Source organism: Pieris napi, chromosome 4, assembly GCF_905475465.1.
Source record: "Pieris napi chromosome 4, ilPieNapi1.2, whole genome shotgun sequence".
NCBI lineage: Eukaryota > Metazoa > Arthropoda > Insecta > Lepidoptera > Pieridae > Pieris > Pieris napi.
This window is the reverse complement of record NC_062237.1, coordinates 10,987,538-11,006,603: the sequence shown is the minus strand read 5'-3', so window position 1 is coordinate 11,006,603 and position 19,066 is coordinate 10,987,538. Positions and strand designations below refer to the sequence as shown.

Genomic DNA, 19,066 nt, shown 5'->3' with positions numbered 1-19,066 from the left:
CACGGTCACGTGGCCACGGTAGCCTTGTTACCATAGTAACGCGACCATTGGCCGCGTTACCATAGCAACGAAGGTATACGACGGCGGCTTCGTATAGAACAAAGTTTAGGCCCTGAATATATAACAGCGATGGGTACGGAAATAATATTTTGCGTGAATGTGATTAAAAAATATTTCCGTATTCCGGATATGGTTGCAAATTCAAATACTGACATTAATCCCAAAAGTAAACAGTCCCCTCGATTTGCAGAACTTTTGAAATTTTCTTGAAGGTGAAAAAATAAAAAAATTACGTTTTTGCAAATTGCATAAAGTTCCGGATCGCGTATGAGGTTGCAAATTTGTAAATACATCAGAATAGATGTTTTCGAAGTTTGCAACCAAGTTTCAAAACTTTTGTAATTATTCCGAGACCACCTTACTTGAAAAAATGACCACGAATTAAAAAGAATTATAAATAAACATGTTCCGGTCAACGAAAAAGGTTGCAAATTTATACAACCGTTCGGTATATTTTTCCGATATATGTGTCAAGTTTGCAGAACTTTTGGAACGTTTTCATTCAGTTTAATAAAAAAAACATTAATTTTCAATAACAAAAAATGTTCCGTACACTAAGGTTGGTTGCAAATTTTATACGTGATATGAAATATTATATCGAAAACTTCCCCAAGTTTGCAGAACTTTTGGAATTTTTTTCACGACCATACAGCAAAAATTAATTTAATTGCAATTTTAACAATGTTCCGGACTGCGGACAAGGTTGCAAAATGAGATTTATTGTCGTCCCAATGTACCATTCACTTGACCGAAGTTTGAAAACTTTTGGAATTATTATCAAATTTTCGATTTCGAATGTCTATAATGACTGGTCTAAACTCAAAATGTCTCTTTTACTTTAATAATATTCAAACATATGCAGCATACAAAAAAATCCTGAAATGGAACGCACTTTTCAGTATTGAAGTGATTGAATCAAGCAAAGATCTAAATTGAAACGACAGATTTATCTAATGCGATGTCTACATTCCCTAAGGCTAAACTAAAAAAATATGTAAACGTTGTGCACCTACAATAGGAATGGAAAACGCCTGCTTTCCTTGGCCACAAAGACTTCAATCTTCTATCCCCGAAAGTTGAGAAGTACTGGGCATTTTTTTTTAAATAGTTCCTATTCTATCTAGTACATTGAAAAGACCAAAAAAGAAAATAAAAACGCCATAAAATGTGAGATTCAAAAGCAGTTATGTATGCTAAAATAAGATAAAATAGGTACCTACCTCATTTTAACTAACTTTCATGTATGACAATATGTATGTATACATATATAGACCAGTGCCGATAATTTTTGAAACCTAAAAAAATTACAGTAGGATGAAACCCATTAGAAAAGCACGGGAATATGATCAAAATGAAAGGAAAAATAAATTACGGTCGATCTGAGGTCGGGAAGGGGTAGGGGGGGGAGTTTTAAGGGTAAAAAACGGTTTATCTCGATTTCCGGCAAAACTAAAAGTCCTATCGAAGAAAGTTAAATGGTAAAGTTGGAGGTAATAAAAAGATCTAAAACTTTTGTATTCACACATTTTTCACATAACCTCAAAATTTATGTGAAAAATTCAAAAAACCAAGTTTTTGGTTTTTAATTTTTATCTTTTACAAAAGTATTTTTTTTTTAACGAAATTTGGTGAAAACATACCTTTCTATGTCCCATATACGCTGTAATTTATTTGATTAAAAATATTTATTTGTTCACCTTATTTTGAATTAATATCGAAAAAACACCCTAATTTTCAATCGAAAATTCTGACGTCAAAATTTCAGCTTTTTTCAAAAAGTTGGTGTGCTTTCAGTTTGTTGAAATCTCTACTTTCCTATGGTAAAAAAATATTTATATATTACCATAGTAAATCTTCTCAGAAAACGCAAAAAATCGTATGCAGTAACGCCCAGACCTGTCATCCCCTTCCCTACTTCTCTATGAATCTTCTTTAAATTATAATCAGATGCCTATTTATTACTATTTTAAGATAACTTATATATACCTGAGTGACTTAAAAAAAAAATTTAGCCTTTAGATGGGCTAAAATGTTCGTATTTCATAGAGAAGTAAGGAAGGGGATGACAGGTCTGGGCGTTACTGCATACGATTTTTTGCGTTTTCTGAGAAGATTTACTATGGTAATATATAAATATTTTTTTACCATAGGAAAGTAGAGATTTCAACGAACTGAAAGCACACCAACTTTATGAAAAAAGGTGAAATTTTGACGTCAGAATTTTCGATTGAAAATTAGGGTGTTTTTTCGATATTAATTCAAAATAAGGTGAACAAATAAATATTTTTAATCAAATAAATTACAGTGTATTTGGGACATAGAAAGGTAAGTTTTCACCAAATTTCGTTAAAAAAAAAATATTTTTGTTAAAGATAAAAATAAAAAACCAAAAACTTGGTTTTTTGAATTTTTCACATAAATTTTGAGGTTATGTGAAAAATGTGTGAATACAAAAGTTTTAGATCTTTTTATTACCTCCAACTTTGCCATTTAACTTTCTTCGATAGGACTTGTAGTTTTGCCGGGAATCGAGATAAACCGTTTTTTACCCTTAAAACTCCCCCCCTACCCCTTCCCGACCTCAGATCGACCGTAATTTATTTTTCCTATCATTTTGATCATATTCCCCTGCTTTTCTAATGGGTTTCATCCTACTGTAATTTTTTTCACTTTTTATTTATTTTAAAGGCTATCTGCACTGGTCTAATATATACATATATATATATATAATGTTTATTCAGTCTTGAGATCACATTAGTTAATCCATTATTCACGGTATGTTTATATTTTTCAAGTCAACCAATTAAAACAATTTCTAATTTATACGAATGATTATTTAATCATTTAAAAATTATTTCTAAATATAAAGTAATATTTTATATTTAAAAAAGTCAATTATATGATGCATGTCATCGGGCAATAGTCTAAATTACGCATAAGAAGTTAAACAAATAGCCAAACTAAAATATGTATGTATATCGAAATGTATTTTATGGACTTCTTCGATTACTACAACATTTAGTCATCTCGAAAACCATCAGGCGGTGTTAGAATACACCTTTCTAAATTTATATCGTACAAAGATTCTTGTATTTCATTTACAGTTTCCATGAATAGTTCTTCCTCGGATGACAAGATGTCGCTACTTTGTGAATCAGAATTTTCCGGAATGACTTGAGTTAAAGCTATTGCAATTTCCGAATCGCTATCATCATCGTTACTAATTCCATGCTTATCTGTGGTTTTGAAACTATTGTTTGGATTAGTATTATCTGAAGCGGAATAACTCTTTTCAATTGTTTTTGGATCGCTATTAGTATTATCAAAATTTTCTTTTGCATTACTCGTTTCATTACTAATATTATCTTGAGTTTGTTGGCTATGTTCCATTGCAATTTCAGAAATGTTGTCCGACTCTACATTTGTCGAATTCAAAAAAGGGTTAAGTAATTCTGTAGATGACTTTACTGCAGTATATCTATTACCAAAATCAGGTATAATATGTTCCCCTGCATCTTTAGTCTGTGTCTCTTCTGTACTAAGATTTTTCATCACATTACAGTCGTTCCGCGTTGTTGTATCATTTATATTGCTTTCAGAAAAATTATTATTGGTATTTGTAGTGGTTTGCTCCTTGCTGTACGTACTTTTACTATTCTGTTCGCGCAGATTTTCTATAATTTGAGGGTTATCAGATTTAAATTTTTCTAGAATATTTTTAATATTAGTAGGACTTTGGTTTATTCTTAACTCCTGTGCTATCTTTGCATTAATTTTATACAAACAGCGATCATCGCTCTTAGCATGCAGTGAACGTTGTTGTGGCTAAAATAAATACATTAAAACAATTAATATATTCATTTATCTTAGAAAACGTCTTACTCATTGGTAAAGCATCGTCTAATCTCACAAAACTGGATAAAATTTCTTTATTACAAATTCTTAATGTAATAAAATCTACCTTTCTCCGACTTGCGATTAATTCTGCTAATTCCTTAGCTAAATTTATTGTTTGTTCTGGTAAACTGGTTTTCTCAGCTAAGGATAAACCATAATGGTCTATCTTTGTGATACCAGCTTCTATTTTGTGTTGATAAACAAGTCTTTTTTGAGTATTTTCCGTACCGACAGTCTCTTCTGCAACTGCTGTGTGACGACTGAAAGCGAATTTATCTTTATTACAATATAAAATCAATATATTTGGTTCGGTTAAATCGTCATAAATATTTAATATTACATATGATAAAACATTATTCTACTTTGTGTAGGTACAGATATGTAATTATTTTAAGCCAAAAATTTAAATAATTTTCTATGTTTAATTGAATGCTATTTAATGCTGTCGTAGGTATCGTCATGTAAATGATTGAAAAATCATTTACATGTCGCCTCTTTTTTTTATGGACTATCGGAAAATACTAGAATTTTTGTGGAACAAATCGTTTGAAAGTCGTAATTAATCCGACGAGTTCGACTAACCCCACGCGCTTGCGCCGCCGGTACCAACGCTATGACCATCAAAATTCTTTTTTTCATTTCGTAATAAGACCCCTGTAGAACCGCCATACTAGTACAAATGATCAACTATTTTGTGTCACTATCTCCCGGCCTATATATATATAGGCTATACATACATGTTAGTAAAAGATGTTCCAGATATCTGTATTACCTACCAGTATTATTTAATCTGTAGATACCTACTAGAAAAAAAAAACTTACTTCACTACATTGAAGTACAAATCTTCAAGTCGTGTTAGGTACAGAAAATGAGTAGTAAAAAATGTAAAAGCATCACTAAGTATAAGCTCTTCGCAAATAGCCCATGCTATACTCGCTCCTTCTTCTACACTTGTGCCCCTAAAATATTACAAAAAAGGTCATAAATAAATATTCGTATGTTTTATAGTCAAGTCAAGTCAAGTCAAAATCATTTATTAATTTAAATAACGATTAGGAACGTCAATAAAGACATGCATATTAAATGCTAAATTCATCTTATTTAACATTTACTGCCAGTTCTCAAATCAAGGGCGTAGACTGGACGAGAAGAACTGGCAATAAACTCTCCTCCACTCTTTTTAATCGCCAAGTTATTTGTTTTACACAATGTTTGTACGGAGCTGCAACCATTAAACCATGTTCCACATGACATCTTAAGTACTTAATAGTTCATTAATAATAAAAAAAATAAAACAAAGATTTGTTCTCTATCAACAGTAGGCATAGTGAAATAGGAGCACGGACTAACATTCTCGTGGGAACAACACGTCATAGTCAAAATAACTAACATCACCGCATACGATTATACGAATTCAAATTCGACCAGTCACCACAAGTAGCACACGTTCACGAGTATGACGCATGGCCAGCCATCGGTCCCCTCGCCATATTTTAGGGAGAGAGTCAACCCAACGCATGGACGCGTACCACACTGTTCACGTAACTCACTATTGCTTATCAATAACCCAATTTCACACCACACATACTTCTAAACGCTCTCATGTCTACGGCATTTATTCTCTGTTATTCATACTAACCTGCATAATTCGTCTATGATGACTAAACTCGATCGCGTAATACCTTTAAGTATGTGTTGAATTTCTTTCATCTAAAAAGAGATTTTTTTAATGAAACGCGAACACGCAAACATTAAAAGTTTCAATGTTACACATTTTTTTACGTTAAAAAAGCGGTAAAAGTTAATATTTTTTTAATAGTTTAATATTTAATTTATACTGAAGTTGCGTTCTAATAAAATAAATTATAATTATATAACAATTAATACATTACTTCAATCACGTATGTGGAAGCATTTAGCTCCACGCTATCATTAAATCCGATCCTAGAGAAAATACGATCGCAAAGTCTCAAAACTGCGTTTGTTGCTGGTATGTAACAACCCAACTGTAAAAATAAAGCTAAATATAAATAATATATATTGTACACCCCACATATAAAACAATTTATGGGGAATAAACATAATATATGTGTTAAATTACACATAATATCATTAAATAGAGATATTTTAATTACGTTTTGAAAATAAATATTATAGATATTTATAAAAATATTGTAATGTCGAAAATCGAAATATATAAGAGTTATATTACTTGTGACATGACTTGCATAATCGCAATCTGCTTGATATAAATACTCTTTCCACCCATGTTAGGTCCTGTTATGATCGTGAAATTGTATTCTGGGCTTGCAAACTAAAAATTAATTTTTGTTAGGAATGTTTGATATTATTCGATTTATAAAATAAAAATAAAATAAAATATGTTTATTATGGAACAAGTGATACATGTATCACTTATTCCACGTCATTAAATTTGAATTTTTAGGCATCCCTACTCATCGGCAAAGAAGACAGAGGGTGTAGGCCGAGAGAAAAAGCCGGCGTAAAAAACTCTCGGTACTCTTTTAAAATAGCAAATGTCCATAGACACTATACATGAAAGGATGAGGTCCTTATATTATATCAATGTAATGTTTTTGTAATGAAATGCCTTTTTTAAGTTTCTTGGGATTCCTTAAGGCCAAATAGTAGGCATTCGAAATAGAATGTTCGTATTTTAATGGTATCTTTTGTGATTTTAGTTAAGGTGTCTTACAAGGCACAACATTTTAAGTAATACTGAATCTGTCAAGCTCTGACGGACGCTCTTTTAGGACTTTAGAGTAATAATTATTAGTTGTTATGATTATGATGGTCGAATCCACAATCTCTTCTTTTTCTGTTTCTTTTTTAAAACAATATAAGCTGCTGCGACAAGTGTGATTTCGTCAGCCATTGTTACCGGTTTGTGTGGCCCGTTTAGGAGTCTGCATCATGGGCCATACTATTGCAGACATATTGCAACACATTGCCCAGCCATAGATTGTTCGGCCATCAGCTGCATTAAAATATTTTTCTAATGGCCGGACAATTAGTTGCCAACAGTGCAGCCATCAATTGCAGCAAAACATGGCCCGTTTAGACGCGCCATAACGTAATTAGATTTAAAAAATACTAACAACATCATTAGGAACAGGCATCACTTGGCTATTATAGTCAAGTAGTGGGTGTACACTATTCCTTATATCCAAATAATCACTGAATTCTGGTCGTATGTATGAGCCTACTGAACTTATCTGCAATGAGTTTAGACGTGTTAACTAGTAACTTTATGTGTGACGGTTCAATATTTAGAAAGAGAAAATTCAACGTATTTTGTGAAAATTTCTATTGAAACGCGAACTTCATATTTAGTTCCAAATAATATGTATTTTATACTACAATACTATATAGTCACTAAATGTGTGATAAAAAGAGACAGTTGAATAGGTACTTTAGTTCAATAGGGTGTTCTTTGAAAATATTTTTATTTGTGATTCTATACAAGCAGTAGAACCTACACAAATTGAATTCAAAGGAAACAATCATCATATCTTTAACACGCCAAAACGCTTCTCTAGACTTCATGTTCATCATGACATGACATCATGTTTATAAATTAACATCAGTTTTTTACGTGTTGATCTTCGTTAGTAAATTACACAACGCATATATTACGTACCTATATATTAAAATTTCGATTAAAATAGTCTTCGACGAAATAAACTCCAAGACAATATTAGGCTTAGACACGTCGGTTAGTAATGTCACTGTTTCGTGTCACGTGACTGACGTATAAAATTTAACATAGATTTTTCTCCAAAACGAAAGATTATTACCAATAAATAAATTATTTCTCATACTGTCAAGTAGCCTATACCTTAGTTTTTATGAAAAAGTGAGTTACCTGCGCCAATGCAATTAAGATATCCAACTCGGCAACGTTTTCACAAAGCTTGTATAGACTAGCCATGAATGGTCTTAGGTCTTTTAGTAATGCAGAAATTACTCTACAGATTAAAAAATTCTTACTTTAGTAGGGGCTATATCTGATATGGCTATACGAGTAAAATTACTTAAGGGGAACTATAAATAAGAATAATATAATGTCTATACAAATAATTTTAGATAAGCAGCAGGTAAAGTAAAATTTATTGCTTTATTGATAAAAAATACTTCGTATTGAAAACCTTTCCTTTTTTAAATAGACTTGACATGTATATGAATACTAATGCTTGTATGTACTAGAAGGCTTTGAGCTCAATATTTTACAAAAAAACGTGAAATATTTACATATTACTCATTTTTTGTATTTCATTAAGAGCCTCTTTTGCCTGATGGTCGAGAACAACCAGTTCCTCTGTCGTCATACTTACGCTAACTCCGTTGAAATGTACCTACAAACAATATTATACATGTATGTACACGGCGTAATATTTTTGTAGAATAAAAGAGCTGTGTTACTTCAGCGTGCTTCTCTGAAACGTTTATGCCTTCGAATCACCAAGGGACTTTTCTTAATTTAGTTAATTTTTGAGTTAATTTGAAGCGCTGTCATCGGAGAAGATTGTACCAGATTGGACTATTGTAGTTTTAATAGTAATAGCGTTCTAACATTTTTGTGTACAACTAAAGGAAATGTCGTTTAACGAAGGATGAGTGTGGGGCAAAAACCCGCCTGAGTTGAACAGCGGTAAAAATTTAATACCTAGACAGTACCTACCAGTTACTCCAGAGCTGCCTTGCGATTCTGTAACTCACGGAGGGAGCTTGCAGTTTATTGATTATCAGAATGCCAAGTCGTAAAATGACTGCTACACAACTGATTTGAGCGCGCGAAAATCGCTGTGAGAGTTCGAAAAGTGAGTTACAGAAACGCAAGGCTGGTGCTTTCCTCGCTCAACGAAGTACTGTATACTTACCGCTCAAGGAAGTGCTGCCAGCATTAAAGCCACTGGGACCAAACTTTAAATTTATTTTAGTTTTATATGTATACATTTTTAATTATTATTACTATGTAGGTTAAGAATATTGTAAACACTATATATCTGAGTGTTATATATATAAATACCTGTATAAAAATAGAAGGCAAATCAGCAACATTGAAACTTCTACGATTTTTAGGAGATACAGGCATTGCAATATGAAATCCCTTCATAACATTTTGATTCAACCGAATTGGTAGATCATAAGTCTCACTTAGTTGTTCAACGATTTTTTGTATATCATCTATTAATTCTGAATACGTTCTTCTTGCCACATCCAGAAGTCCATTTATTTCTGGCTTTATCGCGAAGCATCTTTGTAGACTTCCCATGGCACCCTTTTCTAGATGTGCGTCATCTAGCAGAATGCTTCGTATTCTGTCCGCTATTTCTTTGTAATGGGGGTTTTCGAAGTCCTACGTTACGATAAAGTTATAAATTTACTGTAATTGTAGAAGGAAAACATCGTGAGGAAAGCTTAGACCGAAAACGTCGACGGCGTGTCAGGCACAGGAGGCTGATCACCTACTTGCCTATTACATTTCCAAATGATCATGGAATAGATACAGAAATCTGAGGCCCATACCTACAAAAGCTTGTAGCGCCACTGATTTATTTTATTTTTAATTGTGGAATAATATCTCTCAAAGCGTATCATGAAGGATGAAAATTTATGTCTGCAGAAAACATATTCCTTCCAAATCAAAATGTTTGTTTCTGTTTTGAGAAATTCGTACCCGATCTCCATTCTATTGAGTTGACCACAATCTTTATACAGTAAGTACAATTTCTACGTTAATAGAATGTTATACGTCCGCTACACCACAGACTACAAAAAAATATTAAAATAAAATAAAAATGGCGACGTCAATGTTTTTTTTTTAAACTCACACCTGCTGTACGCCGACTAGGCAGAATATTATATTAAAGGTTTGTTTACGTTTTATTAGTTGCTTAAAGTTAATCGCTAACCTAATAGACAACTGATTTTCAAAATGAGACTGACAAGTAAAAGTTGCATTAATTATCATTAAATTAATATTTTTGTCGTGTTTTGAATAAAAAGAGGTCTTATATATATGTAAGTCAGAAGCATAATTACCATTTTTATCTTCCTTAAACGGCCGCTCTCTGCAGGCAATAACGCAAACACTAAATTGGGAACAACATCCATAGTAGTTTTTAGAAGCAGTGTCTGATTCAGCTGTGCCTCTCCAAATTTATCCATTTGCTGATTTGGACTTTCGATGCATAGTAATAAGATTCTATCTATTTCAGATAGCTTCTTTATAATATCCTAATACGAGAGAGGTCATTTTAATAGAAAAATATTAATATTTTATACAATACATCTTCACTAATATTATAATGAGGTCACGTTTTGTGTATATGTAAGTATTCACAAATACACAGGCTAAATAAACACGACGATGATTAATTTTCTTTTTCTTATTTTTCAATTATTTTATTATTACTTACATAACCTACATAAGGTTAAGAGAATTGTAAATACTGTATATTTGATTGTTATGATTAATAAAAATATTATCTAAATATATATATGTATATATATATATATATTTACAATTTTTATTTTGGTTTGTGAACGCTTCAAAAACTCAAAAAGTTCTGAACCGATCGAGTTGAATTTTAGCCTCATAAATAGGATAGGAAATAAATATCTTTCAATGATATTAAAAAAAAGACAGAAAATTATAAATAATTGTTGACAAAATAAAAACATGACTTATCTCCTCATGACGTCTATGATAAGTCGGGTTACCTAATGAATATTCAATGACATGACAATTTATAAACAGTAAGTTTAATACAATTACTTGCAAACTTGTCATTATGCCCGAATCATTCTCCATCAGTTCTTGCACCGCATCTAACCTTGCCTCAATAAACTCTTTCTTACAAGACGGTTGCAGTATACCCGCTCTTAATGCCCTAATACCGCCCACGGTATATGTGGGGCCTAGCACACCAAGAAGACAACAAGTGGGCCCAGCTGATGGTAGCAACGGTTGGACAAGTTCAAGCTGGGTTGCCGTACCAACATCTAAAAAAAATTGATGCTAAAATGTGATTTTTCTGGGCCAATTTCGCGGTATTTAGAATTAAATCCCGTCACGTATATCAATGGAATCATTTTTCTTTATTACACATTAGGATAACTTTTTCATATATTTCTAAAGTTTACTACACGAAGCCTTTTGAAACTTTCCTGCTAAGGCTCATCATTTTTATAATCCTTCTCATTAAAGCGATTAATAAAGTTAAAACTATTTACAGTGGCAGATGTACATATTTTCTAATAGGCTGAGAAGTTTTCCATACTAACTAATATTATAAAGAGGAAAGGTTTGATTTTTTGTTTGTTTGAAATGAATAGGCTCCGAAACTACTGGACCGATTTCAAAAATTCTTTCATCGTGTGCAAACTACACTATTCCCGAGTGACGTAGGCTATGTTTCATTTTCAAAAAAATTAGGGATGCTTACTAAAACTTGAATAATCTAACCCAAGGTGTAAAAAAATAAACAAAAACTTCCTTCAATCGTGTGCGCTGCGAAAACTATTAATGATAGAACAAAATGATGTATTACAATTTTTCAGGACACATCACTATCTATAAAAAATATCGCGATAGCATGTCTCTATCTTTTATAGTTACGTCACAATAAGCGTCCTTTTATTAATTTTTTTTTAATTAAAATACCACCGCTAGAAAAGGCTCTTTATTCGTACCTAGGTATTGATCCTTATCAAAATAATTACCAACGTTTCACATAAGCTACAATTTAATGGCATAACCACCAAAAAAGCATGGTGGATTGGTGTTCTCCTGCCGTTTCTCTTGAATAGTTTACTACTATGTAATATAACAAAAATCTTAGCCACAGCAACGCTTGGCAGAGTCTACTAGTGCTACATAAGAATGTTTTTACAATCCAACAATTTCGTTGAAATTGCATAGAAAATAGTTTTTGTGCCTGATTTTTGGGCACAAACTTATACATAAACCATCCAGTTCGCAGCCTCCAACCAGTAGGAATGATATTTATGGGTTGATAGGGGGAAGAGGGAAATACATTTTCTGCAATTTCTCTATTCACCCATACGAAGAGCGAAAGGGCGCAGAGGTTGACTACTCGTTGAGGGGCGGCGAACTAGCTGTTTACTCTAGAATATTGAAGTTTGCTACACCGAATGTACAATGACAAGTTAGAGGGGAAAGTGATCGGCAAAATTTGTTGCATACATCTTTAAAACATCAGAAAACCGTCATGCAGAAATCTTTTTGATTTTTATGAGGTAGCAAACAAAAAATTCTGTTCTCAAATTAGCCGCCCCAAAAATCTAGCGCTCTAGGTCCCAGCCTATTCAGCCTGCTGGTAAATCCGCCATTGACTATTTATAAGGTTATTTTCGTAAAAAAATTGTATAAAGTTAAATTTTGAGTTATTAATAAATTAATATTCATATAAATTACGTGCGTCACACGTGAATAAGGTATTTTACATTTAATAAACTTATCAGCGATAAATCCATAACCATAAAACTTACGTTTAAAAATACCTACTTAATTTTTTGATAATCACAACACACGTGTTAGAGGAGATATGAAGATAAAATAATTACCGATTATCATGGTATCCTCCGATGAATGATATGCTACTTTTAGTGATTCTCTAGCAAAAACTATGCATTGGATATATTCTACGTATTTTAGTACAGCTGCCGCTGCGGTTAACGCATAGAATCTGAAACAATGTTGAGAATTTCTAGTATTTCTGGGACAAGAGGCAAACCGGCTGGCGTATAATATAATACAGTATAATATATAATAATATATAAACATATGCATGCATTAATATGAAATTGTGTGTATTAATTTGTGCCTTCCAATGTCTTCTTAATTTTAATAGTTTATACTACAGATACCGGCAAACATCTTGAACATCAAACAAGGGAGAGGGGGAAAGTTTGCGCGAGACACAAACGAAAACTGATTTACAAATCACGTGAGCCGCGCATCACCGCCCGCCGCCTCCCCTCCCAGTGATACCTATAAAGTAAAAATCGCTTCTGCGCAGGCAAGGACATTGGTTCAAGATGTTTGCCGGTATCTGTATCCACTTTTATGACAAATGACTTTTAGATATGAAAAAATATAGCTATATTTTACATGTCTTTTTTATGTTTATTTCTCTACACATTGAGGAAAACGTGACAAATTATACGACGGAGATTTTTGGCATACTGATAAAATTACATACTTATGAAGCACTTGAAGATAAACCGCGCTATATTGCGGCGCACACAAAGATTGTATTTGTTGACGTCCAGCCGAATCATTGTAATGCCTTCTTTGCACTGCCGTGACAGCTATCAATGGATATTGGTCTTTGATCAGCTGATAAAGCTGGTTAGGTTGGGCCCCTTCACAAAATGTATGCGGTACTATAATCTGTAACACAGTAAAGCGTGATATCCTGTAGGAATACGCTCTTGTCTAGTGCTAAACAGGTTCTACTGTAATTCAATTATTACGTACTCCTGTACGTTTATTTACAAACGGGCAGGAGGCTCATCTGTTTTTAAGTAATACTGTCGCCCATGGACACTCACAATGCCACGGGGCTCGCGAGTCCGTTGTCCGGCCTTTTAAGAATTTTATTATAAACACAATAAAACCAGTGGCGCTACAACCTTTTTAGGTCGGCCTCAGTTTTCTGTATCTGTTTCATGATCATTTGTCAATCTAATAGGCATGTTTGTTATCAGCCTCCTGTGACACAAATCGATTTTTTGGGCCTAAGGCAAGCGGGTTTCCTCACCATGTTTTCCTTCACCGTTCGAGCGAATGTTAAATGCGCAGATAGACTGAAAACCTACGACCTCGAGAATCGCACGCTGAAGCCACTAAGTCAACACTGCTCAAACATAGCACAAAATTGATATGAATAAAAATAACTATTAGAATTCTATTTGACAGTATGAGAAATAAAGTATTAAAAGTAAAAAAAATATAAAAAAATCATTGGCGCTACAACCTCTTTAGGTTGGCCTCAGATTTCTGAATCTGTTTCATGATCATTTTTAAATCTAAAAGGCAAGTGGTGATCAGCCTCCAGTGCCCGACAGGCGACACACGCCGTCGACTTTTTGGGTCTAAGACATGTCGGTTTCTTCATGATGTTTTCCCTCACCGTTTGAGCAAATGTTAAATGCGCACATAGAAAAGTCCATTGGTGCACAGCCGGGAATTGAATCTACGACCTCAGGTATGAGAGTCGCACGCTGAAGCCACTAGGCCAACACTGCTTAATCATTGAAATTGTCATTGAATATCTCTTTATTAGTTATAACTTTAAAATCCATCATTTAAATATTAGTTTGTTCATCATTATTTACATATTTTACAGATCAGTCATGTGATATATAAAGTTAGATAAGTCGAATCGACGATAACGTAACATACTTGTAAATAATATATCTTCGCCTATATAATCCTTATACCTTTGTTTTTAATTTCGTCGGACAGTTTTAAATTGAAATAGAATATATGAGTATCTGTGTAATTTAAGAATAATGATTAAAACATAAAAAAACTTGACGTTCCTTTACAAGCATGGTATGTCATAGCGACTGGTGCGACGCCATCTTGCCGGGACAAGAATTTTGGCGGGAAGAAATGATGAATGTTTAATTTTTAAAGCATTACAAAATAAAAATAAAACAATAATTTGTGTAGGTTCTATAGTCATTAATAAATTATCTGTAATAGTTTTGAAAATCTTTCCAAATAGCCTATTTTGATGACATCTGGATTGATTAATCTAACGTGTAGAAACTCTTTATAATGAATTTCAAGGGACCGAGCATTTTTATTCGTTATAACGAGGAAAGAATTATGTATGGGTTTTGGGTTAAATAAAACCAAATAAATAAAAATCTTTTTACGTTATAGAGAGTTTTTCGTTATAACGAATAGTTATAAAGAATTTACACGTCTAAGGAAAATCTTTTAGATTCCGACTTTAAATGCATTGTCATTAAGTAAATGTAAAATGCCAAATCATAATTTGAAGAATGGTATTATCGGCTTAAATATTTAATTACCTCAACAGGATTGAAGTAATTTATCTTCGTCAATGTGTGTGTATACAATAATGTGTCACTGAATTGGCAAAGTACTAAGTGTGGGTGTCGTAGGTCCACCGCGGCCATACCTATCTCACCACGAGCCTTACCCCGACCTTCAGATATTGCTGCAATGACATAATTAATTTGTGGTTTAAATTAAATTATTTTTGAGTAGAGTATTTTTCGATGTTTTTAGAAAAATTCCAGTCCCCGTAGCGTAGTAGTTATGTAACCCTGAAAACAATAATCAATGCGCGTTGCTTTAAAGTCTAGGGCTTGAGACAAAGCCACTTAGCGTGACCCACTAACGCGAAACGAATTTATATGGAAATGGTCACGTGACAGAGAGTGCTTATGTCATTTCTGTTAGAATACAAACAATTGATGAAATAGACTTTATTCTTATTCTTTTCCATTAAAGTATGACAGTTTCAAAGTACGTTTCAAATCCGAAACAGATATTTTTTTAATGAATTTAAATTTTTGATCTTTGTAGCGAATTTAATATCTACTTATTCAAATTGTATCGACATACTTTCAATTGTTTGGCCTTGCAATTAAACTTATATATGACATTTTGATTAAAAACTAAGCAATCGTATTATTCTCTAGATTATAATCACTTTTGGAAATACACACCTAGTATAACACTGGCTTCTACCATAGATGTACTGGCGGATCTTGCAGAGCGATTTCCGCTGAATCCCCCTACATACACTCTCAAATTAATACTATTAGTACAAGAAGGTTCTTCTGGTGTTAATATCGCTGCCATGTAAGTTTCTATGGATTGGACGTTTAATTTGGCGTTCAAGCGACTATTACAGTACCAATCAAAATTTTTGTATAAAATATTTAAATAACTGGGATATTACTAGATTTATGAACCTAGATTATAAATAATATCTGAAGTTTTAATGATAGGACATTTTTATACTATTGTAATTAAAATAATAGGATAATTGATCAGATGGCAAGTGTTAAAATTAAATCAGGTAAAGAATTTACTTCATACTGTCTAGTCTGAATTTATCACGATTGAATGAATCATAAACAAATGCAAAATATGGGAGAAACAAATAGCAAATACGTAAGTTACCAATAATAATATAATCCAATGATATATATTTTTTGATTACTTCATTGTATCTTACTATCTTATCATAATACTGAAACCTTTAAAGCGTATTTATACATGGCAAGACCTTGCTCAGTGTAATATTAGGTAACGATTTATTAGAACTTAAGAATAGGCTAAGTCTAAGTATGTTTCGTGATGTGACAATGGCAACATTACTATTAGCTACGCAATTTATTTATTCAATGTAACGCTTCGATTCCTGGCAATAGTGTCTACACAGAACATGCCAGTTATAAATAATAAATCATAGACCGTTTTACCTAAATTGGTTTGAACTTGCTCACTTTACTTTATTTAAGAGTGCAATAACCAATGTCGTTTTATGAATAATATCTTTGGTTATACTCTATTAAAACCTCAGACTTTCAGTACTCACTTCGCAAAGCTATGTCGTATATGCGGTAAACATTGTTTTTTTTTGTGACAAACTAGCAGCGGGTATAAAGTATTATCGGGTATAAAGTGATAACCGCCACCCATGGAGACCTGCAACGCCGTGGGTTAGCGGGTGTGTTGCCGACCTTTCAGGGAATGGTACGCTCTTTTCTTGAACACCCCTAAGTGATATTGGTTTGTTCGTTGTCACGTACTACTCAATCATTTGCTTAGCGGCAGGTTATTTAAAACTTACCCCGGCTGCTGCTACTAATATATCGTATTGCTGTTGGACGATTCTTTGGAGTGGAAAAGAATGAGTCGATAGCACTTGAATCATTGGCTAACACTCGCGGTGCCTTGGAGCTTGTTGATGAGTCTAGCTTGGAATTTGACGTTATTAGTCTGTAAACACATTTTTGAAGTGAAACTTCTTTAGAATCGTTGTGATTTTAAACCGGATGCAACGGAAAAAGCGACAGTAAAAAGAGACAGACACATAAATTAATAGGATTTGGCGTGGGAGAGTGAGATAGGAGGCATTATACAGTGTATAAACTTTAAATTAGTGTGTATTTGAACATTTTCTGAAATAAAAAAACAGATTTGATGAAAATTAAATAAGTAAGTCAAATAAGTAGTTTAATTAAAAAATTAGATTATTTGTCAATTTTATTTACAAATCATTAGTTATATAAACTTTTTGAAGTGAAAACTTCGTAAGTACTACACTTAATTAAAAGTTTATACACTGTATAATGCTTCCTATCTCATTTTCTCCCACGTTGGATCTTGTGAATTTATTTCAAACTTTTATTATTTTAGTTTTTACCAAATTAAAGATTGATATTAAAGTTATAAATAAAAATTTAACATTAAAATATATATTTTTTTAAAGAAAAGATCCTACATTTAGATAGAGAAAAAGTCTTATTTACATATTTTAATTATAAAAACTTTGTTTTTGAAGGTTTCACTTCTACCACGTGTGAATTGGACACATGATGTTTTTTTTTTTAAATTGTATATGAACGTCATCGTTGGAAGTTACAGTCGCGCCTGTCTCAACTCTGAAGTCTTGATTTTTTTTATTCTCAAACATCACACATGTTAAAACGAGGAAAGAACAAATCAACGTAATATTTATATACAGAGTACATCGAATATAGAGCAGAAACAGTATGCAAAAGTATGCAAGTTTAAACTTCCTTAAAAATACTTGTAATACAAAAAAATTATACTTGCCAAGCAAGCTTTGGTATTATTAACACAATATTATCTATGAGCACGCGTTTGACTGCACGTTTTATTTATCTTTTGTATTACATAAAATTAGTCAGCATGAATTTTCGTATAAGGAAAATTATCTCGTTTTTCTATATAATAAATTTTGTTACGAATAAAGTTTGATAATTTGTTTGGTTAATCTCGGGAACTATTGTTTCGCTTGCAATATTATTTTTGTCTTGGATAGTCCATGACGTTTCATACGTTAGATTTTTATACAATGGATCATTTAGTTTAAGTTTAAAACTATAACTTTTATAAGGGACACTTCTCTTATTAGTTTAAAAATCAATAAATAGAAATGATTCCGTAAAAAATATATACCTTCTCTTTACATTTGGAGGAGGTCCGGCCGGCGGACCCATAGGAAAAGTCCTTTTTCTTTCCCAAAAATCTTTATCGAATTGATATCTCGGCGCATTAGCAGTAGCACGTCCTAAAATCGGATTGCTCCGGAGCGGCAGTTTAGTTATAGCACCTCGGATTCCTTAGTAAAAAAAAAACTTGAAAGTATTTTATATTTCAAGAAATGCAGTTAGATTATTATTAACTTCAACTATTATATATTATCACTATTTCAATGTTTAAGCTATTTTACCTAAAGCAGCATCTCTTCGAACCAAATCATGTTTTACATTTTGTTTAGATTTCTTAGGAAACGATTCTCTCTTTACAACATTCATTTTACAGCAATCCTTAGTTCTGATTTTAAGACCTAAATAATAATAATAACTACTGTTAATTCACTTAACTTTTGTTATTAAAAACTGGCGAGCGACGAGCATTTAAAATGTTACAGGCCCTTTCCCGCGCATACATGCCAAAAGACAACAGTCTATGCCCTATGGACTATGGTGTTAGGCGTTAGCGCAAATTGTTGATTTTACAAATTAAATATAAACTTTTAATTTTTCAATTTATTTATTAATTTACAGCTCATTGCAGACATTTTAAGTTCAAACTGAAACAAAAGTTAATAGTACACTGTGTCTTTATAATTTTATAAGGCGTCTTTAGGCATGAAATAAAAAAAATCAAATAAAATAATCAATTGTATAAATATTTGTTATATTTTTTAATAGAAGTTTCACTGCTTCATTAATTTATGTGGTTCTCAATTCTCATCAGTCATAAGTCAATGTTCAATGTTGTATTAAAATTTAAAATGTCAAACACAGCTGATA

General features: G+C 32.4%; 1 protein-coding gene across 1 annotated transcript; it reads right to left on the bottom strand.

Moving 5' to 3' along the window:
- Positions 1–3,050: 3,050 nt before the first annotated feature.
- Positions 3,051–8,123, bottom strand: LOC125049224 (mutS protein homolog 4-like). Its single transcript, XM_047648374.1, has 8 exons — positions 7,845–8,123; positions 7,078–7,194; positions 6,171–6,272; positions 5,851–5,964; positions 5,598–5,668; positions 4,780–4,917; positions 4,022–4,217; positions 3,051–3,885 (listed from the first exon to the last, which is right to left on the bottom strand). The coding sequence occupies exons 1-8, from the start codon at positions 7,908–7,910 to the stop codon at positions 3,079–3,081; spliced, it is 1,611 nt and encodes a 536-aa protein (XP_047504330.1). The 5' UTR covers positions 7,911–8,123; the 3' UTR covers positions 3,051–3,078.
- Between the last annotated feature and the right edge of the window lie 10,943 nt (positions 8,124–19,066).

Bases quoted from the DNA above. Each gene is read 5' to 3' on its own strand.
- LOC125049224 (XM_047648374.1), bottom strand. From the start codon at position 7,910: ATGGCTAGTCTATACAAGCTTTGTGAAAACGTTGCCGAGTTGGATATC. The intron at 5,669-5,850 runs GTAATGTATTAA...ATCTCTTTTTAG, and splicing joins CTTCCACATACGTGATTGAA to ATGAAAGAAATTCAACACAT. The intron at 3,886-4,021 runs GTAGATTTTATT...TATTTATTTTAG, and splicing joins TAATCGCAAGTCGGAGAAAG to CCACAACAACGTTCACTGCA.